The sequence below is a fragment of the Elaeis guineensis genome, chromosome 3 (genome assembly GCF_000442705.2).
Source record: "Elaeis guineensis isolate ETL-2024a chromosome 3, EG11, whole genome shotgun sequence".
NCBI lineage: Eukaryota > Viridiplantae > Streptophyta > Magnoliopsida > Arecales > Arecaceae > Elaeis > Elaeis guineensis.
The window spans coordinates 117,498,833-117,526,329 of NC_025995.2; the positions used below are offsets into that span (position 1 = coordinate 117,498,833).

The window sequence follows — 27,497 nt, forward strand, 5'->3', positions numbered from 1 at the left end:
AGGAAGCTCAAGGTCTTTGAATTACCGGTTATATATGCGTAGTACAAAAATGGCTGCAGATGAACTGGAGCTGAGTTGGTGGTACGAATGAATAACAGTTTTGGACGCTCTCTTTCAGTAATAGAAGTCCTCGAGCAATTCTAACCTTCTCAGACGGAGGCTTCACCCTTGAGAAAATGACCAAAATACTGCTATATTGTTAGAATTTCATGACATGCTATTGGAAAAGAAAGCACGTTGATTCAAAATGCAAAATTTGGTTTATTTTTTACAGTAAAGTATACTAATTTACAACTTGAGCCGGCTAGAAATTTGATTCCTCTACCGTTGCTGTACAACACAGGTTAAATCAAATCAGCAAAGCGTGTACTCGCAATCAAGCAAGCGGGTGAGGATCTCTTGGCAGCTGGGTCGTTTTTCGGGCTCTGCCCAGCAATCTGTATGATGAAACGAAGAGTCATGAACTAGGATCACCGATTTGCATGCAACAGTTTTAAAAGGTACCATTTCAACGAAATACCTGAAATAAGGCTGCCCAGAGGGCCTTCAGGGATCTCCAACCGTGTTCCCTTGTTGGCAACTGAATAGACCACCTGAAGGGAAGGGATGGGGTGGGGAGGTGTTTACATTTCTCTTTCCCATAGTATGTTAGAAAGTATAAACGAGATTTTTGACCTACCTGCACTGACGGCACGCCTTGCCATGGTCTTTTTAGAGTGCAAAGCTCCCACATAATCACTCCAAGACTGAAGATATCACATTTTTCTGTGAATGGTTCGCTGCGTATGAGCTCAGGGGCCATCCATTCAGGAGTACCTGCTGATGAGTTATCACTCATAGGAACCTCGGTCATTACTCGTGACAGTCCAAAATCACATATCTTGACCGTCCAATGTTTATTAACAAGACAATTTGCACTTTTCAGATCACGGTGAACTATTTTCATTCGGTGCATGCACATCAATCCCCTATTTTCCAAGAAGAAATTGTCAGATCAACAGCGCAGTGCAGTTTGACATTAAAATATTTCTACTCCAGAAAACATGTCAGCCTGCTAAAGGAGTGTTTCAACATGACTTCAAAACTAAATCTTCAAGAACATGATTGCAGACAACTAATGATCAATAGACGCAAGAGACCATGAAATCTAAATGATAGAGCAAACTTTGTTTCACAAGTTGCTTAAAGAGTTCTGTTGGCATTGACCAGCAGTCGACACAGATGTCACCAAATAAACCAAAAGCTACTAAAGAAAATGATCTCTCAATAACTGAATCCTGATGTACCATCATCATATATGTGGTAATCAATGAAAACTATGAAATGATGTCCAGGAATGCTACAGAATCGGAATACAATAAAAAAAGCTACTGGTGACAATATGATCATCGGATAATGCACTTCCAAACGACAACATAAACAAAAGAGCAGCAGCAGCTAAAAAAATACAAAAAATATAGACAGGAAATAAAACCAAATTACTAATAAAAAGAATGCAATCTGATCGCACCTACAAATATCACGGAGCATTTTCAATCTCCTACGCCAACTGAGCTTCTTCTTTTGGCCACTCGAATGTATTAAGTAATACAAGGATCCGATTTCCATGTATTCAGTAACCATTGACAAGTGAGGAGGCCTCATGCATGCACCGAGGAATAATATAACTGCAAAAATCATTATTGAATGACCAAGACCTGAATTAGAATTTTCTATGCAAATATATGGATAGAAGGCTTTCATTGCATCGCATTTTATTTAAGAATGTCTCAAAACTAATCATCACAATATGATAAAACATGTAAATTTGGGAGTAGGTCAATACCATTGGGATGTCGAAGGCGGCTGAAAAGCAAAATGGTCATAGTTAGAGAAATTAGAATGAGAACATAGAAAAAGCTGAGTGGCATTTCTAATGATAGCAAAAGGATAGCACCTCAATATGGATATTTCATTGCAGAAGTCTTCCATATTCTCAGCTGTCAAATCTTGCTCTAGAAAAACTTTGATGGCAACATCTGTACCATTCCATATGCCCCGGAAAACTTCTCCAAAAAACCCTGAATATGGTAAAAAACATATGGTTAAATTTTTCTACCTATATGTTTTACCCAGGAAACCATATTAACTCTAACACGAACATAATGAAAAAAGGATGGAAAAGCAGTTTTTTTAACTGCTGAGAGCAGTTCATGCAATTAATTTTGAAGAACATAAATTAATTGCAATCATTTTGACACACAGTTTAAGCTATGCGACAGTAAGCATGTGGACATACACAGAGATGGTTGAACACATTGATTTTCTCCTCCCTTCCAGTTAGAGTGTAGATGAGACTCAATATCTCTCTCCACTGCATAATGGGCTTCTGCCCCCCTTACTCTAATGTATTATTGCACCATTCCATCACTTGCTCCTTAATTACAAGTAGACCTAGAAATCCATGTAACTAATCAAATATATGTTTACTGCAAAAAGGGATCACAACACATCAGCATGTCAAAGCAAGAAAACACTCTGACTGCTGAGCTAGCAAACTTCGTACCACTCACAGTTCAACCTTGTTACGCCAACAGTCAACATCTCAAATGACATATTCATATAGTACAAATTCAAGTATTCCTAATGACAAATTTAATTTACCCTAATAAAGAAGGAATATTTTACTGGTTATTTCAAAGTCCAAAATAATTGAAAATATTTTTTATATCAAATATAAAGAAATTGTTAAAAACAAATCTGCTTGGAGATTTAATCTGGCTGGTATGCCTTCTAATTTCAGTTAAACCAAACTGAATAGAACAACTCAGCAATTGTAGTATTTCAAATGTATAATCTTTTGCAAATTAAAAATATTACTTGCCTATTCCAACACGTGTGCCAACAGTAAGCTCTGAATATTCGATATTCCATTCTTGAAAAGGCAACAAAGGCTTATTCCAACACAGTGAAGACTTTAAGACTTTGTTCCATGTTGATATCAAGTCTTCTGTACTTAGGAAGTCAGAAACCCCACTAATATCAGAAGTGTGAGCCCTGAACTCATTGGGAGATGAAGGTAAGGATATTGCCTTCTGAGTTTGCCTTCTTGAACTATTGTATGCTCCAGGCACTCCTTTGGACACTTCATCATGACTATCTGAACAATAACTTGATACCTAAATAACACGAACTGGTTATATAAGCAAGCCCAACATCAACACAATGAATCAAGACGGAATTATTAGTTCAGAGTCGTAAAATACTACAATGCGGCTGTGGAATTCTCCTAAGCAAATAGGCTTTGTAACAAATGTTTAGCCAACAATAAAAGCCATAATTAGAAAATTAAAAAACCATATGAGTATCATATCTACCTTTATGTCACTGATTAGTACAGGAAATATAAAAGTCATAAAAAGCACAATAAGTTACATTTGTCCATAAAAGGAATCATAGTGTATACAAATGTTATTTTAATTCAAATCATGTGATTAACATATGAAAATTATATTAGACTTTTAATGAAAAAGACAATGCTTTATGGTTGTTGGAAGACAAAGTGAGTTTAAATATGACGAAAAGGGGATTATAGAACCATCCCATGATAAATTTGGGAATTTAGAACATTTTTTGAGAGCCCGTGTTGGTATGCATTTGCTTCCATAACGCTTGTGTTGGAAAGATTTGAGGTACTTATGTAGGATTGAAGAATCTAAATAATATCTTCCAACTAGCCTTTTCAGATGAGGTCTTGGATTATCACAAAGGGTATTAGAGTGGACACGGTCCATGGCCTATGTGGACAAAGAAATATTGTAGCACGAGCCCTTTGAGGTTGACCACAAGCTAATCATAATGTTCATGATTGGATTTGATTGGAATTGAACCCTTAGCTTGACAAGCAGACTAAGGCCTAAATGGAGGAGTACATGAGAGCTCATGTTGGCATATGTTCGGTCACATATTGGTTGTGTGCTAGGAAGATCTTAGATACTTACATAGGCCAACAAACCAAATAAGACCTTCCAACTATCCTTTTCTAATGAGGTCTTGGGCCATTACATTTGTGCACACAAACATATGGGACCATCTATAATTTGATGCCATTTCACTAGCATGCATGAGGAAACCCAACATGACATGTTAAATTCTTTCGCTACTCAAATACTAACTTCAAATAGGAGGGACCAAATTCATTTGGCTTCTTCACAGAGTGTGGTAGCCACGATATAAGTATATGTCATCAACTTGATAGAATCTAAGCATATTCAAGGCAAACCCAATTGGATGCATGGCATAACTACAGCATATATTTTTTGCCCACACTACTTTACAAGAACAACAAAAAGTGTTTAAAACAAAAATAAGCAATCAAACACCAGTTGGAGTTCAAAGTACCCTCAAAATGGATAATAGCTGGATATCGTGGTTGGAATGAATACTATGATCTAAAGATAAGGCCTATATTAATGCTTTTAACAATATTTGGAAGACCGAACACCTTTTGCTCTCATTGGAAGATGGCAACTTTATTTACATTAAGGATCATCAAGAGTATGATTACTCTTCGAGCAACATATCACCTAATATTTTTGTCCGCTGCTTTTGAAGGAAATAACTATTGCTATGAACTGCTCATGCCAGACATTGAATGTAATAGCAAAGATATCCCAAGGCAAGAGAATTTCTACATATTGTCTACAAAGCTTTTGTGATCCTGTTGAGACTGCAGTTCTAGGCTCTTATTCCATGAGACTTGAGAAACATGTTCATATGTTCCGGGTCTAGCATATAAAAAAGCACCAAATATTGGTTGCATGCTTGTTCAAGAAAGAGATCAAATAAATAAAAGGATAAAATTTCAGAAATGATTCTGCTGAGAAAGAGATCAAGTAATTTTGTTGATTTATAGACATTTCCATTATATTGTGTTCTACAACCATATTATTCATAACATCCACGAGAAAATTATTAAGGTAAAAGAGAAGGAGAATTTTCCTTACTCAGAATACGCACATTTTCTGGTAAATCAGTTATATTGTTCTCATTTTTTGAATGCAAACTAGAATTCTCATCTCTTTGGTCACATAAAAGACGACTTTGCTTCAATTTGTCATTCATTGCTCGAACAGCCCTGGATAAAGGAAAAAATTGCATCAAGTATGATATGTTATAATAGACATTAGAAGCTGACTTAACAAGTTTCATGTCTTGCTTTCACAAATGCAAACCTAATAGTAGAGTGATTCTATTATCAGCTTAATGAACAATGGTCATGAATTTAAGATCCTAATTACATTAGAATTTTTAGAAAAAATCTTGGTTAGTTCCAGAATTATCATCAATATTTCATAAAATTGTCATGTCCTAATGAAGAGAGTTTTATAGCAACAAGATTCTTTTTTTTACTGATTAATTGTTCATCTATTTTTATTCATCATTTTATTCAAATTCTCTGCATATGATTTATTAAAAAAACAGATTTCTTTCAAAGAAACATAATTGACCTTGAGTTCTCAACATTATAAGCATCTAAGGTTGGTCATTTTTAATATCTTGGCAAATTTTATACAAAAATGAGAAGGCAAATGAAAAATATTTTCTTGAAAAGAGGTAAATGAAAATAATCATGATAGAATAGGCTTGATGTAGATGCAGGGAAGATATGCAATAGAGTGTTGTTTCATGCATGCGTTTGAAAATTACAATGTTAATTAATACAAGACATGCAGCAAATAAGTGGATTTGAAGTAAGATTAGTAGTAACACAAGGAAAAAAAACTAACATAAACATGCTGTCTAGAATGAACCTAGAAGTACTTAACTAAAATGGGTAGAATGAACAAGAATTAAAGACCCATTCTTTGGTGGTTAAATATCATGAAAAAGTTGGTCAACTTTTCCATGGACTAACTTACCCATGTTGTCATGCTAATGTGGTATGTAAGTTTTGCCATGGGTAGCATTTACCCATGAAAATGAGGGAAACCCACCTAGAAGATGGGTAAGACATTTCCCCATCAGCTAGTAAAATAGATATTTCATTCCTAAAATACTATTAACCCTAATATTATATTATACCATTATTATATGATATAACAATATAATATAATATATCATATCAAATCATATATAATATATACTATATAATATATGTCAATTGGGAACAAAGGAAAAATCTATGCGGTAAACTAGCAAATGGTAATGTCAGCCCTTGGACAAAGGAGGTCTAGGCATTCGGTCTCTTTACAAAACAAACCAAGCATCCCAGAATAATATCTATTATAACAATATATAAGAATAATATAATATAATATATTATACTAGATTATTTGTAATATATTAATATATCATATAATATATAATAATACTTGTATTTTATTATAAATATTATATATATACAAACAAATGGTATTATCGGATATGTATAGATCTAGCAACCTATCCAGAAAAATAGTAATGCAAAAGAACATGGGTAACAAATTCTGTAGCCACTTTTCAATAAAAGAACATAGATAAATTATTTTTTTTGTCTAAATATTGTCTGGAAAACACTTATCTAAGAAAATACAGATTTCCAAGAAAGTTTTTCACCCTCCCAAAGAACAGGCCATAAATGAGATGGTTTTGTCAATTACGAATGTCATCAATGGCCTTAGCAAGAAGGTATGCTGATTCAGATCGACAAGTCTTGAAATCCACATATAGTTGATTGGCATAGAATTGCTGGATGCAATTGGATAATAATGGACCGCCAAGGCAACTAGATGGAAATAGCAAAAGGTCCAAAAAAATTCAATGAAAGAGGACATAACCTTTAGATAGAAATAAATCATTGAACATGATAAGATATGAATGAAAAATGATTAAACCTATCAATTATCATAGAAATATGCGATAACTTCTCAAAAGAAAATGTAGCTGACAACATAACAATACTAAGTGACTGAATGGTAAAATTATGATACAACATGCAGAGGATGCTCGTAGACCTGATATAAAAGGAAGAATTAGAAGATTCATAGTACGAGCAAGTTTAAAGATGACCATGGAAAGTGAACCTAGCTCCCTTGGAAATGCCACTCCAGGATTTCTCCACTGACCTGATAAGGTATTGGTACGGTATGTGGGCTCAACACAGTACAATACCACATCGTACAGCCATAATCTTGCCTCTAGTAGCATACGATGTATCAATATAGGGTGTGCCTTACCAACCTGACCCATGTTGGTAAAAGCCATTACAGGGTTCAGCACCAACACTGAAAAACTTAATGCAGCTAAAGGAGACCAGTTTGAGGTTTTATACACTTCTAGAAATATATGCTTTGGGTTATGCAAGGGCCACTTAGGCTTGTGAAATAACAAAACTGAGTATAATAGTTCCCATCATCGATATCACAACTGGTCAAACAACAAGTAAGCCTTGTTATTAATAGTTCCATGCATGCAAAGATGAATATGAAAGTATTTTAACTCTCATATCTGCCATGAAAAAATTATAGAACAAAATGCAATAATTATAGGCAAAGATCGTTTTGAAAACAAAAAATTTTGAAACATACATATGGAGATACATATCCACACTCCACAAATGGTAATAAATAAACTTCATTTTAAGTTTTTAACCTTTAATGTAGTTTTATGGACCTTGTTATTGTTATTCTTTCTATATGCCTACAATAATGCTCATTAATTTATGAGTGCTTTATCTATGGGGATACTGCCCAACAAGGTATCTAAGGCAAGGTATCTAAGGCACTAACATGCAGTGATCCCCTGCTTGTTTGCAGCCCAACCTCACATGTTAGGTTATCACAGACCTCCTGTGATAGGTCCTAAAGTTTTGTGGTATTGGAGCTGAAAATCACACTATCAAGCTCTTCGTATTATTTATGAACATATCATGAAATGTTATTTCTTTATATCCGATCCTCACTGTTGCTGAACTCTATGTGCTACGCCTATGTCAAAATCATTCTCATTGGAATCTAGTAGTTTCCACAAGTACTGTTAAATTGTCAGGATGGCTTGACAAACTGGAGGTTGAAGTTGATGGACTTTTAGCCTGACCAAAAAGGTGTTCTTAACCACATGCTTCCATCATTAGGTTCATCTTTGTCCTTTGGCTTCAATCTTAGACTTGTGGGGATTTTTCTTTCTTGGAGAGCCAACTATCTGCATTCCCCAAACTGGCATCTACCAGGCCTCCCTAAACTCATCAATTTCCACCAAACATTTTCTAGTTATCATGTATATTTCTTTTCATTATGTTGACAGTCATATAACATATTCACTTGCTCCGTAAAATTTTGGGTTTTTTAACATAATAATATTTGGGATTTCATTGCCATAAGAGTTGTGCTAGTCTCTTTTAAGCATTCTGTTTTCCCATTTCCTCACTGATGAGATATTTAAGAGACATTCAAGCCTGATGGATCTGTCCCTCTGGGTCTTACAAATTCCTGTGCTATGCCTATGAATAAGATCAACCCTTATTAGTTGGTTTCACTGAATTTTTATACTAAGTGCTGCTTCAGCCTTCATTGCCATTCAGTGTCTCCGAATTTTAGGCAACCCATTGTCAAATATAATGCTACAAGGAACTCTCTTCTCCCTAATAAATACTTGATACAGTGGGCAATGAATTCATGTTACCTGTCAGGCATCAAAATCAATGTTCAACCTACAAAGAAGCGATGCATGGGAGTCATCTTGACGGCTTGATGCATGAGCACGCCTCCTTAATAACATCTAAAATCACTTAAGACATATCAAGATCATTCTTCACCTCTACATCCAATTACAAATGACAGAAATAATAAGTGGCTGGAATCCCATATTATGACCATAAAGGAACCCTATATCCACCCTCAACATGTCCCGAATCAATGGCACATTTGCATGTCAGATTGGACCTACCTTATAAGACTCGATGGGTTGTTGAAAGGCGCTCATGTGGACAAGGCTTTCTGCAATTTCCTTTATTCTTGATAAAGCAAGGTTTTGATCTAGGTGTTACACACTTTTGAAGTCCAGCTACTACTTGAAGCTGTAGGATTTGTTGAATCTCCGTGATATATGCACAACCCGAGCATAGCCATAATTTAAGCCACTTAACAAGCTAGTCCTTCAACCAAATTCATCATCTTGTCATAACTGTCCTAGTGAATACGAGCTACCAAGGAGAGTTGCACATGCCCTTCCATGTATTATTGTTGTCGGGCTGTTTGTAGTCATCTATGTTCTTCAAATATATGACTTGGAAAAATATCTCCTTTAACTTCTTAGGTTTAAGGTTCACTGTTTCAGTACCGGATCCCATACTGATGCCATCATATTACAATGTCGGTACATGATATGGTATGAGACGGTGAGATATACCAAGTATCAGTACAGTACAAAACATGCAAGGCATACCGAGTGTCGGTACGATATGAGACTATATATGGTATGGTATAGTACGCCTAGTATTGTATAGTATTGGGAGGTGTGGTGAAACTTGCTTAGGTTGCACTTATTATAAAAATTTTGCCCAAGTCAGAGAAGCCTACTAGAAGTGCCTAGAGAAACAAGCACATACACTGTAACCTTCATTGCTATTGTTAAAACTAAGATAACCTCCCCCTAGGTGTTAAAAAAGTTCCTTGCTCCTAGCTACAATTACTCCACCGAGCAAAAGCCTAATACATGAACTTCAGACTAAGCATTTAATTAAAGCCTCTCCAATAGCCTCACCGTTGCTTTGGTTGTCATGTGACTGCATTTGATATTTCTTTGTCATCCTAGATAATAAGGTTTATGCTCATTACACAACAACAAATACCTGTCCGTCCTCCAGCTTGAAAAATATCATGGTTAATCATTTCCAAACATATAGGCAAAAAATTTATGCAATCTGAAGAAATGAAAAATCATCTAAATAGAAGAACATACTATCAGAAATTAATCAACAAACAAGTTTCATCTAATCTTCTTTGACAACAAGATCAGAAAACCAAAAAAACACATACATGAAAAAGAATATATATTCTTAAATAAGATGACTAAGGAAATAAGTATACAAAAGAACGAAAGGAGAAGATCTATCATAAATAAAGTGCTGGCAAGCATTCATAGTTCTGATATTATATAGACAATAAATAAGCAGAACTTTAGCCAAAGCAAACACCAACCTCACAATGTCGTCCCCGATCTCAGGAGTAACATTAATGCTTCTTCTTCGTGCTCTAAAAACATTAGATGTTGGAGCACCATCTGACCTGTATGCGGACAAGGAAACAATTTAAATAGGTCCAATAATCCAGGGGAAAACTCCACCTGCTGAATATGATACCAGGTGTGGAGGCACAACCTCAAGGCATCAGTAGATATGTATATAAGTCCATTTGTCATAAAGACTATTTTTATTGTTAATCTGTCACTTATGCTTAATGGTTAGGATACATAACTATTAGTATGCTCTTTATTCACTTTCTACGATCATAATTCAATTAAAAGAATGACTAGTGACGATAGGTCTGCAGAGTAAAAACTCTGAGGCTGCATTTGGTAAAGGGGATAACTTTTGGAGGGTTGTCCCCTCTATTGTTGATGGGATAATCTATTCCATGGAATATTGTTTCCTTGGCATTTGGTTGAAGGGATAAATGGAGGAATAAGTGAGTACATTGGTTTTCATGATTACTTGGATTTTATCACATGGACAAAATTGCCCTTCAATTTTTTTTGGTAGGTTTAAAAAGAGTGGATAGGGCAAAATTGTAATTGGGAGGGATAAATTTCCCTATCCCGAATAATTCTATCTTGCAATTTTGGCAGAATAGAATTTCCAAATAATTCCAATTTTGGACATATCCAAATAAGACTATTCAATGGCCATTCTTGAGAATGCAGCCTGAATGATCAAATAATCCTTTAGTCGGAGAAAAATATCACTGTAATTAAGCATGTAAGAAATAGAACTATACTGTGCTGATTCTAGTGCATTATTTTGAATTTACATCACTTATCTCTTTAAGTTAATTAAAGGTGTAGATATTTTCTACATTGTCATCTCCTCCCAAATCAGGTGGCAATCAATTTCTCTGTTTTATTTTATCATTAAAAAAAAACAAATACTTCTTGCAGCATTAATAAATGCCAGTTTTGGAAAATATCTTTATTGGGTAATCGATAGGAAATCCCTCTCCAATCATCCAAGACCAGGATTTGTTGTGATGGGTAAATATGTGGCTTCCTTTTTATGCTAGATCTAGTCTCAATAAAGACATTCACATATAGGATGATCAGATAAGTTTAGAATTCTCTAGAAAATTATATTAAAATTAGCATTGAATATAAACTGAAAGTGGTATTACCGAATGTCCATACTATGAGAAAGTCCTATGATAGACATAGACATATTAACATTATCTTTAAATGTTAAGTACGGGAAGTAAGAACTCATTACATTTAAAGTCTATGTTCTAATTGGCTTCTATGATAAGTAAATATAAACCCCCTCCTGTAACCGTGCTTATATTAAAAAATTAGTACTGCTTGACATAAAAACTTCTTTTCCGCAAAAAAGAAATGCCTAAGCTAATTCTCAATCTCAGATTGCTCAATGATTGACTTCATTAAAATTTTCTTAGAATTGTTTCTACAAATTCTATCCAATAAGTAAGGTGACTCGCATTTTATTTATTCTTCAACTTCATTAATGAAAAAATAAGCATCACCTTCTATATCTTTGTGTCACTTCTTACTATTATTGTATATAAAAAAATACCTGTATTATCCAACTCTAATGCAAATCAATGGGCAAAAGTACTGAACCAAGAGCTAGGTGTGGTCACAGATAAGTAGGAAAGAGTGATGCATCAAGAGTTGTCCAACTTGGAGTCCAGATAGTAATGGGCCAAATATAAAGAACTTCACAACCACGAAATTGGTACCATGAAATCCTACAGTAGAACCTAAATACTTGGTAGTAAGAAACTTAGAGTGCCAAAACGACTTTTGAATCTCTCAAGAAACTTCCTCCTGCACCTGCTTCTCGAGCACTTGATTTTCTCTTTTTATATACACTTTTAAAAAAAAAAAAAAAACAAGTGATCTGCTTCGATGCACCCACGTCTACATCCACTCACTTTAGGTAACCAAGAGGAGACTAAACATGACAAAAACAACTGCCAGACTTATAAAGGTCTGGAGGTGACAAAAAAAACTGTGCACTTTAATCCATGCATATAAACACATGTTTTACCCTTTAGAGATCCAGTTTAGTCTGTGTTTTTAGGTTTTTAAGATATCTTTTAGTCAAATAGGACTAGAAAGCAATCAAGATTTATTAGGTTTTCTTTCCCTTCTTATTTTTGAATCCCAAAATGAGTAGGAAGTTGTAATGAAAGAAATTTTACACTCCATTATCTTTTTCTTCTCTTTCTCATTTTAATTCTTTTGAGATATCTCCATTTCTAATATTTGGTATAGAGCTTGAGGCATCCTTCATCAATCTTACAGCAATATTGCTCCAAGAACTGAAAACTTCTTTCAATTTCCTGCATCAGTCTACAATCTTCCAGGACACCACTCTTTGAGATCATGATTTTCAATCCTATGCATACAAGTTGCTAAGGTTATCAAAGGTATTGCCAAGATCAGTAAAAGTGCATCAACTTGGTAATTGAAATATCACATAGAGTTGACACAATGACTCCAAGCATCTATGGTTCAGATAAACATACGACAAGAATATGGTAGAAAAGTTCATTTTCCATCAAAAGAAATATGTGGAATGCATACAAAAATGGTCCTTTTCAATATACATAAAAAAAGAGTGACACTAAACAATCATGACAAGAAAGTTTCCCTTTTAATATTGAGACATCATGTTTTATTAAGGTACCTTGATGTAGCTTGATCATCAGCGTATTCCCTAAATGAATGTCTACAATTACTAAGCATGGATCGCCCCCGAGTTCTTGTTAAGGGATGTTCTGGACTGCAAAAGGAAATAAAGATGCAACATCGGAGTAAAATGCTTAGGTACTTAAAGTCATGGACTTGGCACTATAACATTAATATACATGAAAAAAGAAACTAGCACACAGAGATAGATAAACCTGCAATACATCATGTTATCAAGACATTCCTGTAAATATCTAAAATTGTATCAAGGAGAGGAATGAATGACGCAATAATGTAATAGTGCTGAAGTATCCAAATTGGTAATATAATATATAAAGGCCTCATGATGCTGAATTTTTTGTTTTAAAAGTTTTGGTCCCCAGCATAATAGATGAACATGTGTGATAGCGATCATGATGATATGATAATCCTAAATCACTCCCATTTTGAGGGGATCTAGACTTACTGATTTGGCATCTAAATGTGTAGACTTTTCTCTTCTCTCTCTCTCTCTCTCTTTCTCTCTCTCTACTACAATGAAATGTTTTAAAAGGCAGCCATGGTGTAAGCATGGTCAAAGGACCGCATAGGCCATATATGAACCACATATGTAGGGGCACATGGGATATTGTAGTTATTATTTTTTAACAATTTAAAAGTAATATAATGTATTAAAGACAATGATGACTAAGATTTTAAATCTGATGGAATGGGGCTCTACTGATTCTCCCATGGAATGAGAACGTGCTGCCATCCTGCCCCATCCAGACACATGGGACGGGATCCCAAGACATGCCGATCAGGATGCTAAGATAATGGCAGGATAGTCATATCCCGATACATGGTATAATACCCTATCCTGGTGTCCTATAGGACACTTGTCGGGACTTGAATCCTTGATGATAACCACAATAATAATGGTGATATTCTTGGGATAAATAAAAACAATAATAATAATAATAATAACTAATAATTAGTGCTTATTGCTTGGTATCTAATATCTAGGAGCAATAATTTTAAGACATTAGCATTCCTAATCTATACGGGCTCACCTGAAACCATATCAAAACTAACCATCAGTTCAAACTTGCTTCCCTTGCTTGGGCCCACATACTCTATATGTGGCTCCATAATGCTAAGCGGGCTCATATATAAGCTATATAATATTGAGCAAGCAATATATGAGGCTGCACAATATTGTGGACCACCTTTCACTCCATTTATTGTATGATTGCATATGGTAATTAAAAATAGGCGATTGTGCAGTCAAAAGACTGCATACACCTATAGGCACATATGCAGTAGCATGCACTGCACTTCAAAGCATCGATACAATGTGACAACAAAGTATGAAGTTCGATGTCGTAAAGTTCAATGCCACTAATTTAGTGCCATAACTGCAATAGATGCAAGGTAGTGCACACGAGCACAAAGATTCGCATCTGTACATACATAATCATAGCATAATAACTGTCAAAAGCAGATTTTTTGTATTTTAAAATAATACATGATTAACATGCAAGCGAAACAAGATTCGCATGCTTGGGATGGTTCATCATACCAAACCATATCTGATACCACATCGTATCAGGTGTACCATACTAACAACGACCCAATACTCAATACAAGGATGTACCTAGTGTTGGTACCACAAACGACCTATACCAACACAATACCCGTATGGTACTGGTATAGGTACCAAAACCAGTATTGCAACCTTGTTCAGGAATGTATCATGCAAGGCTGGAACCTAGAACTACTGCAACAATGTCCAATTCATGTTGGATTCTAAACAACTAGATTTGCATTATTGCATAGAGCCCTAAAGCTTCTGCAAGCATAGGTCCGATGGGAAATTCATCATGTCATCAGGAAAATCAGATAATGGAAGTTAAAATTTGCCATTGAAAAGCAACCTTTCTCTTGACTCAATTAGGCAAAAAGTTATATTCACTTCACCAACCCATTTTGCTGTTCCAAATTTAATTCTTGGTCATAGTAACATAACTCGTTCATACTTATAGTCAAAACATCATGCACATTTAAAGGGTTTTTGGTTGAAAAGAGGAATATTTCCAGACATCACTTTCAATTAAAAAGGAAGAAACAAGGACAATGTTTAGTTTTTCTTTAGAATTTCTGATTGCTTCAGTGATATAGTTTTCATGCAAGGAGTTGTACATACTCAATGCAAGCTCCAACCAATTACCAACTTATTGATGTGGAAATACTCCAAGTGTTTTATACTTTATACAAGAAATCCCTCTATGATGTGTCATGATGTAAATAAAAACAAAGTTAAGGTGTTTGTCTATATAATTTTGAAGCTCAAACATATATATATTTCAATTTTGGATGGAACTTGAAAAGACAAAACACTCAAGGGTATCACTCCCTTTTCTTGTGTAAGCATGCAAGACAACTGCAAATTATAAAAGATGAATTTTCCAATGATTATTTTCTTATCATCAGCCAAAATAATCATCTTTCTTTTTTATTCATGTCTCCTGACCTGTACTACATTCTTGATTTATTTACTTCTATTCTCTCTTCTCCTTTCCACCTTTTCTTCTTTCTTATTCATTCTACTTGTCAATCCTCTATTATTTAGCTATTTATTGGTTCATTATTTTAGTGAACTTGAATGATGAATCCAACTGATCAAAGCAAGTTTGTTTTTTTTTTTTTTCTAATTAACGTACTTTAGAATGCATCTGAATATTGAACAAATGAATCAAATCCAAAAACTCTCAAATTGTTCTTGGTCTTCCATGAATTGATCATTCTCTCTTCTTCTGAGAGCATATGCATCAGGAAAACATTAAAAACTTAATAAGGATCTGACATCCTTTATTGATTTCGCAGCCTGTTGCTACCAAGACATACAGAATCTTGGGCCTATTTTATTATCAAATAAACACTTCGCAACATGACACAATCTGTCCTTGATACTTCATAATGCCAATACTATGACAACATGATAAATTTCCCTGTCAGCTCATAGCACTTGTAGTCTTCTAGTGGACTTCGGCTTCAAGTCTTAACTAACTCCAATCAAATATAACTAGTAATAGCTTTAAACACAACTAACTAATAAAGAAAAAAATGATAATCATTCTCAGGTAGAAATCAAACTGCAATATTGTCATATGGCATAGAGCCATCATCTGATTTTTGACAACAGGAAAGAATAGGAAAAACCTTCATTGCAAATTTCTAAAGAGAAAAACCTTGAACTAGCAGTGCGCTGTTGCTCAGAAACAGCTTTCTTCCTGCCACGCCTCCAGAAAGCATTTTCAATGTTGGGTACACTGTGTGATGAACTGATAAAATCACCCAGTCAAAAACTATATCAGTGGTCGTCCTATGCCATATACAAAAAAGAACAGAAAAAAGATAAATATAAATCCCTGTTGTATGACTGCTTTATTCCATAAAGAAACCACCCAAAAAGATGAAAATAAATCATTGAACTAAACTTGGGTATGTTCTACACTTTGTCAAACTACACTGGCAACAGTACCTTAACTTTCCCTCCACAAAAGCTCTTGATTTCAGCATGATATTCCGCAATGAAGAACCAGCAGCATTTAGTGACAACTCCATTCTCCGCTGGTACGAAGGTTGGAAGTTTCCATCTTGCTCTTGACTGCAATATTAGAAAGAAAATTAACTCTCCTCAAAAAAAATGTATTGAAAACTAATGCAGTTTAATTTTGCATAGTATAGGACATCATTGCTGCAAAATCTACTCAGATGATAAAATATCAGTACTAGAAGGATGCCTTCAATACTGAAAGCAACAAATCAGAACAAAAGGTAACATGCACATGCATAAATCCCTTCCACATGTGACTACTGGTCTGATTATGAGTCATGAAAGTAACAGATAACTGCATTAAATTGGCAAACAATTTAATAAAACATGCACTCCAAAAATATTGAACTGCACATGCACATTGAATGAAAAAAAAAAAAAAGCCTACCAAGTCAAACTTACTTTTCAGTTTCAGCTCTGTCAGCAAACATTTACTGAATATATATACTCTAATGGTACATAATAAGAGGCATGAACAACTGATCACTGATCAAATTAAAGTTTTAGCTACAGTTACCAGCTACTAGTAAACTCAGCAGAGGAAACCATCAGAATGAATAAAACCAAAATTTGCCGAACAACATTTATTAGGTTTCTCATTTCATTAGATCATCTTAACACAAAAGGCAGTTGCATAATATATGATTAAAAGTCATAAAATTATTATAGAAAACCTACAATGCAATTCATGTACCTTGCACCATCTGTTCTGTCATAAAAGCCAGATAAAGGACTATTGGGTTCGAGAGGAGAATCGCAAGAGTCATAATCAGCTAAATCACTCTCTCCTGCTGCAGAGAAATGAGACATGAAGATAGCCTTGCTTGAGAATGGAATTAATTTTCCAGGAAAGTGCATGAGATCAACTAACGATTCCACCGAATTCAGCACAACTATCGCAGACATATGCTTGTATGAGTCCATATATTCCACTGATCCATCATTAGAAAGGCCCTGGAAAAGTAAAAACAGATACTCAGTTGCAGAGCATTTCAAGTTTGGATATGGAGATAAATTATAAAAAAAAAAACGCTTGAGATGCTTTAAAGCAACATTAAACATTACCACCACAAGTTTGCACTCAAGACCTATAGCATCTGCAAGGACTTTAAACAAAATTGCTCTAGGCCGGCATGACCCATGCCTTATCTGCCCCAAGAGTTGGATGCCTCGATTTTCCATCAAATGACATTTCTCTTCAACTGTAGCTTTTGCAGGACTTAGTTCTGGATTTGGGCGTTTATAGAAGTCAGAAACCTGTATGCAAAATTGAAATTAAGCATGAGGGATATTAAGCATATAAAAAACCTTCCATCTTACATGTAGTCAGTAACAGCTGCACATAAACATGTATACATGCAAAAAATTGCTGAATGGACACATGCACCCACAACCGCTTGCCTCAAGCAGTCGCTAAGCCCATATAACCTTGTCAGTCGTGACAACACTGCCCAGAACCCCAAAAAAAAGGAGAAAAAGAACTCTAATGTTGTTACATGAATGGTCCTACCCTTATTGATGATAAAACTTTCCAGGGAACAAAATAGAGCATCCTAAATCTGTATTTACCATGGCTTCCACAATTTTAGACCTCATCTAATAAATCCTCTTGTCCTTGCACAGTAAGCAAAATACTATGAATTACTACCATCGAGACTTGTCCAAACTAGTTGGGGCTGGTAAGCACTTATGTCATAAATAAAAATACGCATATATTATTTAAGTTGAAAAAGGTGCCAGTGATAGTTGAATCAAGTGATGAATGTTGTAACGCTGGCTTCAAAGTTTGATGTCTCCAGAAGCAAGAGAGAATGGACAATTGAATAGTGGGAATTGGCAAAGCTTGCTTCCCTCAAATAGTCATTATAAGTTACTCTAAGCACCTGTAGGACATTAATGGAAACTTGGAAAGCATGAAAGAATCTTGAAAATACGAACAGAGATACAGGAAGGGAAAAACGAAAGAATCAACAAAAATCAAGCAACTGCAAGTCTGTAACCATGGTTTGCTAAAATTTCATTACCCTAAGAGTAAACAAAATAAGTGCATCATGCTCCAGAGAACAAACATTAGAGAACTGCTTCCTGATGAGCTAATGGCAAAATGAACTAACCAGACCAGCGATCTTTTTAATCAGTGAAGCAGGATTTGAGTTCAGTCCTTTCACCAGTGCTGTACTCAATTGCTTCAACATGGAAAGCTTCTTATCCTTTTCAGAATCAACAAGAATGATCTCTGCCTTAAGCGCCAAACCAAGGGAATGAAGCTCATCTGGTGACGGAATAATGTTGAATAGCTGCTTAAGCTTTCTATCCTGCATAAATTTAGTCTAGTCAAGTAAAAAACCAGGCTTTTATAGAGCTAAGTCCAATGAAAGAAAGGACAGAGAGATAAAGGTCTAATATAAAAATAGAAGAAAAAAATTTACAATTTTTTAAAGTGTACTGGCTACATATACAAGGCATCACATATTCCACAAACATGAAATCTGTATTATGATAACAAGATGGGTCAGATTGATTTAGCAAAAAAGATGAGACCAAATTTGTGGGAAATTTCAGATGAATATACTGAAAGCAAGATTAAGATCCTATGTACAATCCTTGTCAACTTATATCATTCACATGTTTTTGCTAATAAAAAAAAGGCATCAAACAGTTGAACATGCAGAAGTCCATTTTCTAGATTTTCAGCCCAAAAATCATTCTACTCTTTTTATCATAGAAACCAAAGCATCTTTCATCCACTGAACTACAGGGAGTATAAAACATGAATATGCAAATTATTGTTTCTCAGATAGGATATGATCATACGAGCATTTTAATGCCAAGATTGAGAAAAAGGAAAAATAACCATGAAATGGCCATATTATTTTGTGGTTCCATTTCAAAACAGCAAGAACAGAAGTAGAAGAGGACAAAAGGACTACTGGTTCTTAAAATTATTAAGTTGGTTAAAAATTGTAAACTTTAAAACAAACTTTGATACAACAGTTATCAAAATGCCATGTAGTTTCCGCAAAAGATCTCATTGGATTTGAGGCACATGCCTAAATAATTTAAAAACTATAATTCATATAATTATATGAATTATAATTCATATAATTCTTTTTTCTCCTTATTGTTAGGTAATTAAAAGGGCATGACCACTTTGTGATTTCTTCACTATAATGGGATTAGGCAAATGATAATTGTAATTTTTAAATTTTTCTACTTTTTCTCACAGGCTATATAAGGTAAATTACACTTTCATCTATCGACTATGCCTGAGTTCTATTCATACACCCTCTAGTTTAAATTTTTTTACTTGAGTCCTTCAAGTTGCTCAGTTGATCCAATCTCATCCTTTGCACCATTAACCATCCAGCACCGTTACAATGCCATTCCAAATGGCGTAAATACCCTTTCTCTCTTAACCCTTTCACAAAGCCCTTAACCAAACTTCCCTCTCAAGCAGTCCTCTAAATCAGACCCCCGATGATCATTCAGCAATTCTCTAGGCCATCCAAAGCAATCATATCCTAATGGTCCATTTAGCCCCAGTCAAACAAATAGCACCCTCTCGATGATGCCATGGAAAAAAAGTAATTGAGAAAGTTCAAAAATATTGAAAATAAAGAATCTCCCACCTTCATACCACCACTTCATCTCTTCTTCCTTCTAAATTGATACCCCTCAAACCCCCTCTTTCTCATCATCTCCTCCTCTCTCTCTACCCTCCTCTCTCCCTGTGTTTGTTGCAATGGCAAGGATAAAGCAGATAGCTCGAAAGTTGACTGGTGGGAAGCAGACTTGGCCTACCAAGCTTGCTCAAGCTCGAAGCCTTTCGGATGGCCTTGGGCCAAGGTTTTAGACCTAGTGGATCAAGCAAGGCCAAGAAAATAAGCTTGTTTATTAAATAGACCATGCTCAGACTTGGGGGTTCAAGCTCGGCCTAGAAAATAAGTTTTGTTGATATGTAATCTTCATACAAGAAGATCTAGAATCTTTGAATACCTTATTTTAGCTACTGAGTATTGAAATAGCTATTTAAAATTAATTATTCATGTTTAGTATTTTCAAATTTTTTAAATATTTTTTGTATTTTAAAAATTAAAAAAAAAATGTTCAGTAAACTCAAAGCTCAACTCAAAGCCTGAAGCCTAAGAGCCAGGCTTGGGCTTGGAAAGTAGGCTCAAAGGTCAAGACTGGCCCAAGCCTAAGTAAATTGTGTTAATCATTAGGCAAAGCCCAATCCAACCTAGCCCATGAACAAGTGCAGTAAGAAGGCACCCTGAAACTAGTAAGCAACAAAAGCAGGCTAAAGAAAACCTATAGATTTCCATGGACAATGGCGATGTAGGAGATCTACAAGTGTACTAGAAGAGCACAAAGCTGCTCATATGTAAGGTCCCTTTCCAACAACTTGTTTTGAGAGATTGTCCAAGACTTCAAGACATCTACTTCTAGAGCTCTGCCATCATTGCCCTCCTGGAGTCCACCATTCAACCAAGGCCAGTAGGGCTTTTCGAGGATGCCAACCTTTGCACCATCCACATCCAGTGCGGCATTGTTATGCCAAAGTACATCTAATTAGTTTGCCACATCCATTGTCAGTGCACTTTAAAAATCAGATTTTTTTTGTTATCTTTTTTCTTTCTTTCAGCATATTTTGGTTTTCTTCTTTCCCCCTTTCTTTCATCGCCTTTCTGGTGGAAAGTATCTCCATTTTGCTTGCTAATCGAACCATGAAGACTCTAGTTTCTTTTTTCTTAATCTCAATCCAAAGGCTTCAACATTTTGCTCAAAGACTATTTTGCCAATAATGTCTCTGATACATGTTCTAGGAGAACGAAAGAAGCAATATCAGGTTATTAGGTTTTGGTTTAGAATCCAAAAACTGAAATTGATGGTGATTGAGATAACTGGTCATGGGATCATATATATAGTGGGCCTAATTTAGACATTGATTAGCTTGGTTCAAGGTAGTTTTGATGCAATATGCTATGATGTGATCAAGTTCAGCTATTGTTGGCTATGAGTTTGGTGAAGAATAGCTAGCATAAACTCTATAACAAGGTTGTTAGCTCTTTTAATGGTTCCTTTGCAATTTAGCTTCTATTATTAGATTTTTATTTCATTTTGTTTTCAGCATGTGAGAGTAGAATAGATGCAACATTGTATTGAATTATATTGTTGTTTATTTTGAGCAAGTAAAATAATATCATTTCTGGAATTGAGGTCAAACACACATAGATATAGTTTGTTCCCAAAATTTCTTTTGAAGGCTACCCTGTCTCATGAGAACAAATGAACAAATCTTGGCTCTAAAACTTCTAATTTTGTAGACCCATAATTCCTTATAATGACAGAATTTGCGCCAAAGCTAAAAGTCTAAAACAACACTCAACTAATCAAAAGTAGGATTCCATCTAGAAAGATGGTGTTTCCAAGATTTGTTGAATTTTGTGAAGTGAACAACACATTTTTTAGGGAATAGCATGGATTCAAGCATAGCTCTATCGTGCACTCCAACAACTGCACCTTGGAAATGTCAAGCTTGGCCTCTCTGTCATGTCCATGGTTCCACTGCCATCAGCCTTCCATTGTGAAGCACTGAGCTATAGCTCCAAGAGTTGGGTGGATGCTCCAAGAGTTGGGTGGATGAGTTATAGTGCTAACAAAGTGCCACAATAGACCCTTTCTTTTGCTCCCAAATGGTCTTAGGTGGTAGTGTTGCCCTTTGACATCCATCATGCTTTGCTCGCCTTCCATAAATCTTTCCAGCTGGAATTTATGTGGCTCTACCCAGTGACTGGAGTCCCTTCAACGCCCATATGTGGATGAGGAGCCTTGTGTTCATTGGGATGTTTTACCCATTGACTTCCGGTCCTTGGTCGCTTACTCTAGCCCCTTTTCTCTCCCAAGATCTCCCTCTATTGGCTCCTCTATCTCACCTTCTGATTTCTCTCTTGTAGCAAAGAACACTTAGTTACATGAAATGGCAATCACATGAGATTGTGCAATTTCAAGTTTCCTTGGCACCATAGGACGTCACCACAAACAAATTGTGCCAAGAGTATTTTGGTCCTATAAATTCGAAAGAAATCATGTGACAGGAACATGATGTAATGCCTGCAAACCATGTTAATAGAGATGGACAGAAGGATGGCATTAGGACAATCGAGTAATTTGAGGGACCCAATTGAAAAAAAATTAAACTAAAGGTGTATGGTGGAACTCGGGCAAACTCATGTGGGTGGAAGTGTAATTTACCCAAATTTTAAAATGTCTATCTCACTTTCACTTCATTGTCGAACTTTTTACCTAGTGTCTTCATTTTCTTCTAGCTAACTCATAGACCTTGATCTGTTGACATGTTTATAGCATTGTTTCATCTTACAAGGGTATGTTTGGATAATTGGGCCTAAAATCCCATAGGAATCATGGGTTTGGGCCTGTACAACCACCAAAATCAGGTTGGACTATGCCTGCTGAGGTCTTTTATTCTCCCTATGGGATTCGGGTTGGGAGCAGGTCTTTTCTTTTCCTCCCTATGGGATTTGGGCTAGCCCACTACAGTGGTTATCTGGGTATTTATAAAGAAAGGCTTAGCCCAACCCGACTAAGGTGGTTGTGCAAGCCTAAACCCACGATTCTTATGGGATTTTAGGCCCAGTCATCCAAACATGGCCTAAGTGTTCCTAGTTCCTACCATGACCTTTATATTAAGCTTAATTAAATGTAATTCTTTTCTTTCTTTCCAAGACTACAATACTCTTGACAACCAATGGAAGAATCAAAAATAATAATGCATCAAGAGTGGATAAGCCTAGACATTTATTGCAAGAAGCTTTGGTGCCATGCAAACCCAAAAAAAAACACTATCACTGTTGTTCCAACATCAGCTTCTTATTGCTTGCATGCTTTTCAATGCTTATACCACTGGTATCTGAAGACAGATAGCAAGGGATGATGTGACATTTGAATTGAGAAAATTGCTTCATTGGAAAGAAATTCATCAAACTTCTGTAAATACAAATTCCACATCTATAAGCAGCACCAAAATTCTCCTTAGCACTGATACTGTGCCATGCTCAGCACTAGCATGCATAGTTGCACACTATAAAAGGTTCACCAAAGTATGCGTCAAAGCTATGTTGGCAAAGGGGTGCCCAAGGGCTCATTTTATGTGACTTGGAGGATCCACTTAAAAACTGAATATTGTTCGAGCATGTTTATCAGGGAAAAAAAATCAATGTCCTCACAGCATTTTTGACCTAGTTATTTGGGGATTGAGGAACCTCATAAGGTGGATGGAGGTATATGGTATATGTATGATGCAGTTGAGGCATAGAAGGAGATAACTTTCCCATAATGAAGCAAAATTGCTAGAGATGAGCACAGAACCTAGTTCCATCTATGCAAAATTTTGTAATGAGGAACATAATAATGGAAGGCACAATGAAATATTGCAAAAAGCTTAGGCTTCAAAGCAAAGATGGCACTCCAAACAGGTGCATCAACTTGTGGAGGATCCTTTCCTAGACCTGAACCACTATCTCCTTTCCTACTTTCTCATGGTAGGATCACTAGATGACTAGCCTCCCTGCTTGCAATGAATGCCAACAATGACAGTCCTACTTCCTGACATTTTTCCATGGAAGGTGAGCATGAGAATAAGTTGAATCCAGGATGAGAGACAGAAGTTCAAGAGATAGACATGGAAATTGCTGTTTTTGGAATGTAATATGCATATCAAAAAGGAAGGACTTCCAATCATCACGCCTCTTAAAAAGTTGCCATATATTTTTATTGGCTTAAGTGAAATGGCCCCATGCATTTTGTTATATCACAATTCACTGTAATAGTATGTATTCCTACAGTGCAAGTTAAGATCTAAAGGAAGCATTGAAACATACACAATGCACCACCTTCAGCATTCCACTTTTTCAGCTAAAGCAATTTAAAATTCCAAGGTGGAGTAACTATGTCACACCACAAGTTTCATTGAAAATTATAATATAGGAAACAAGAAACACAAAAACAATATTGTAGACACTGACATGACTGCAGAAACAAATTTTTTGTATCAAATTACAGCAAACCAACATATGAGTATGTCAACAGTGTTCCTTTTCAAGATAATGAAAAAGTTGTCTGTTTTTATTTTAGCTATATTACGCAAAATTCAAAATCATAGAGCAAAAGATCATGAAATATCAATTATTGTAAACCACAAGCAGCAAGAAATCTTGCTTGTTATATGTTCCGGCTTTTAAAATGAAGAATTTGACACGATAAACAGAAAAAGATAATTAATTCCTCAAGTTAGGACATGACATGACCAAGACATGAGCTATACTTACTGATAGTACAGAATAAAATCCATTTGGGATTGGACCAGCCAAAGTTCCAGTGGACCACAGAACCTGAGATGCAGTCTGAGATGAATGTTCAGCTTGTCCAACATTGCCTGAAGAGTCACTACTATTCAAAGTATGTTTTTGTGAAACCAAGGAAACTGATTGGAACTCCTCCATAAAATCTGAGGGCCACCAAGTGGTATTAGAAGGCCCTGGTTTGGAATGCCCCGCATCACCTGGCGCATCCTCCATCTACAAAAACATCCAAAATATAAAACCATTTCGTCCCACATTTCACTCCATTAAGGGCATATATTGCATACAAAGAAGGCTTAGATTGCAGCAACTAGGTTTAGAATTTTCTTTTCCATCATTTCTTCGCTCATAAGATTTGTGACCTGAAAAATATAGATAAATGATTAGTTCTAAAGAAAGGTTTGCCAACAAACCAAATACTTTACAAACTCTTCTCTGAATGCCTAAACTCCTTATTAAATACAATTGCATGAAGTCCTTTCTCCATATATAAATAAAATCCTTACTGGATTACAATATGCAGATATTTAATAGAAGCGATGATCAAACAGTTTTTTATTTTGTCAGAACAACCAATTACATAATCATAACTGACAGCTTAGATCAAGTACTGAATTTGATAAAACAAACCTCCATTGCTACTTCTCTAGCCAATGACATATTTATAATAAGCCATGATTAGAAAGTCATCCTGAAGCCTCAACATGAACAAAAAGTCTAGCCTTGTGCTTCTGCACACCACCTCTATAAGTTCAAAACCTGCCAACATAATTGGGGCATCTTACTACAAATAAGCCAGCAGGAGACACAAACAAAAGATGATCTGTTGAACACAGAGAACAAGCTATAATGTTTAAAATTGTATGAAGAATACTTTAACTAGAATTTTGACTTCCCACAAACATATGACTTTGGTAGTACAAGCATTAGTAGATTGCAGAAGTATAAAAGTGAATTCAAGACATATGCGACATGCACTGGCATAGTAAAATGGCTGCAAGAATGCAGCCTTAAGTCTTAAAAAAAATCAGTCATGATGCAGGAAACTCCAAGATAATATTTCAAAAATAATCTAAGACAATAAGTCCACCAAAATGTAATTGAATAAATGGATTCTAATGCTTTTCCAAGATTAAGATAAAAGAATCAAATATATGGGAGTCCAGAGTGTCACTAAGGTTGGGTAGTCCTCAAGCACTAACAACAAACGAAGGGAAACCATCCACTACAGAGCTGATTAATTCTACTCATAAGCTTCCCCAGACGGTTTTCCACAATAAACTTACCATGGTTTTCGGATGATCAGGATATCAGCCAAGCTATTGGCCGACACATCAGTTTGTATTCGTATTGGGTATTCACCAGGACCATATCAATAAAATTTTCTGTCCATGTTAGCTTGACTGATTATAAACCACAATATCCTGAGCTACCAACAAGTATAGTGTCCATATATTGGTCAAGATTTTTTTTTTCCAATCTTTTTCTTGACTCTGTAAACCAGTTACTTTAATTACTAAACAACAAAACCAAACGTTAGTACCAGAGTCAAACATGTATCCACTATATAGCCTGGTATACCAGTTTCTTGGTCGTTCATATTGGCTGAAATCTTAGGATGTCTGGGTTCTTTTAACTCTCTTCAGGTTTCCATCTTGGCCAAGATAACCAACAACTCAGTTCATCTTGATCCTGGTTACCCGCAAAATTGCCCAGATAGATATCAGTGTTCATAAATTTTGAAACCACCTCCGTCTTACGGAAATGGCAGCAAAAATGATAAAAAGTATCGAACTCAACGAGACTACATGTAGTTAAAAAGGGAAAAAGAGAAAAACGATAACAAAGAAGTTTTATCATTCTACCCATCAAGAATTTCTGATATGAGAACTGATGGCTGATGACAGCAAAGAATGGAAACTTTATATGATCAGTTAATAATTTTCGCGGTCCTAAAACACCATTAAGGAATCCATCCATGTCACCGCTTGAAGGAAGAAAAACCTAAATTCAAGAACGGATCAAATTCAAACAAATCAAAACAAATAGATTAATCCGAGTCCTTGGAACCAAAGCAACATCAAGAAAAAGACAGAGCAATGCAGATTCTTCCAATTGAAACCAGACCAAAAGCCCTTAAAAGAAACCGCGAAGCATCGAGAACGAAACCCAAGAAGAGAAAAAGAATCCAAGAACAAAATTTAGATCTCAGAGGAGGAACGTACCTGTCGGCTCGAGCATCTCATGCCCCTATCCGTTGACCAGCTGTAGCGAGATCGATTTCAAAACTGAAGACCTAGGGCATCACGAGGGGAGAGCGAAAGCGACGGGGAGATGGACGACGAGAGGCCCGTGGAATAGTTTTATAAGGAGGAGATGCTTTCTGATTTAGTCTACGAGGAGGGAGGCTTGGTATATCCGTGGAATCGGATCAGGGGCGTGGATATAAAGGGTCATAAAAGAACGATGCCGCCTTCCCGGTTTGAAGGGAGGGTCATGATGGTATCGAAGCATGTTATAACGGTAATATAAGGACCGTTTTGAACACAAGGATTGGTTTGGTTTGCGGGTAAAAAGAAAAAAACTCACTGAAATAATTTTTTTTGAAAGCCGATCTACATTATCTTAAAAATTAATTTTTA

At 35.7% G+C, this 27,497-nt stretch overlaps 1 protein-coding gene across 2 annotated transcripts; it reads right to left on the minus strand.

Moving 5' to 3' along the window:
- Nucleotides 1–220: 220 nt before the first annotated feature.
- On the minus strand, nucleotides 221–27,327 carry LOC105040611 (probable serine/threonine-protein kinase SIS8). 2 transcript variants are annotated; one of them, XM_010917207.4, is made up of 19 exons: nucleotides 27,081–27,327; nucleotides 25,486–25,614; nucleotides 25,143–25,217; nucleotides 24,823–25,071; nucleotides 18,589–18,789; nucleotides 17,540–17,731; nucleotides 17,169–17,428; nucleotides 16,400–16,525; nucleotides 16,107–16,199; nucleotides 12,875–12,970; nucleotides 10,158–10,244; nucleotides 4,999–5,116; nucleotides 2,864–3,158; nucleotides 1,937–2,060; nucleotides 1,826–1,845; nucleotides 1,511–1,667; nucleotides 680–968; nucleotides 521–593; nucleotides 221–437 (listed from the first exon to the last, which is right to left on the minus strand). In XM_010917207.4, the coding sequence occupies exons 4-19, from the start codon at nucleotides 25,069–25,071 to the stop codon at nucleotides 355–357; spliced, it is 2,463 nt and encodes an 820-aa protein (XP_010915509.1). In that variant the 5' UTR covers nucleotides 25,143–25,217; nucleotides 25,486–25,614; nucleotides 27,081–27,327; the 3' UTR covers nucleotides 221–354. The 2 variants fall into 2 exon arrangements, with proteins under 2 accessions (XP_010915509.1, XP_010915508.1); XM_010917206.4 differs by having other exon boundaries at nucleotides 24,823–25,217.
- Between the last annotated feature and the right edge of the window lie 170 nt (nucleotides 27,328–27,497).

What these genes read in the sequence shown, in the direction of transcription:
- LOC105040611 (XM_010917207.4), bottom strand. Translation starts at nt 25,071, where the DNA reads ATGGAGGATGCGCCAGGTGATGCGGGGCATTCCAAACCAGGGCCTTCT. An exon ending in TGGCACACGTGTTGGAATAG is followed by an intron (nt 2,061 to 2,863) that starts GCAAGTAATATT and finishes TACCATATTCAG; the next exon opens with GGTTTTTTGGAGAAGTTTTC. An exon ending in AATGAAATATCCATATTGAG is followed by an intron (nt 1,846 to 1,936) that starts GTGCTATCCTTT and finishes TTTGCTTTTCAG; the next exon opens with CCGCCTTCGACATCCCAATG.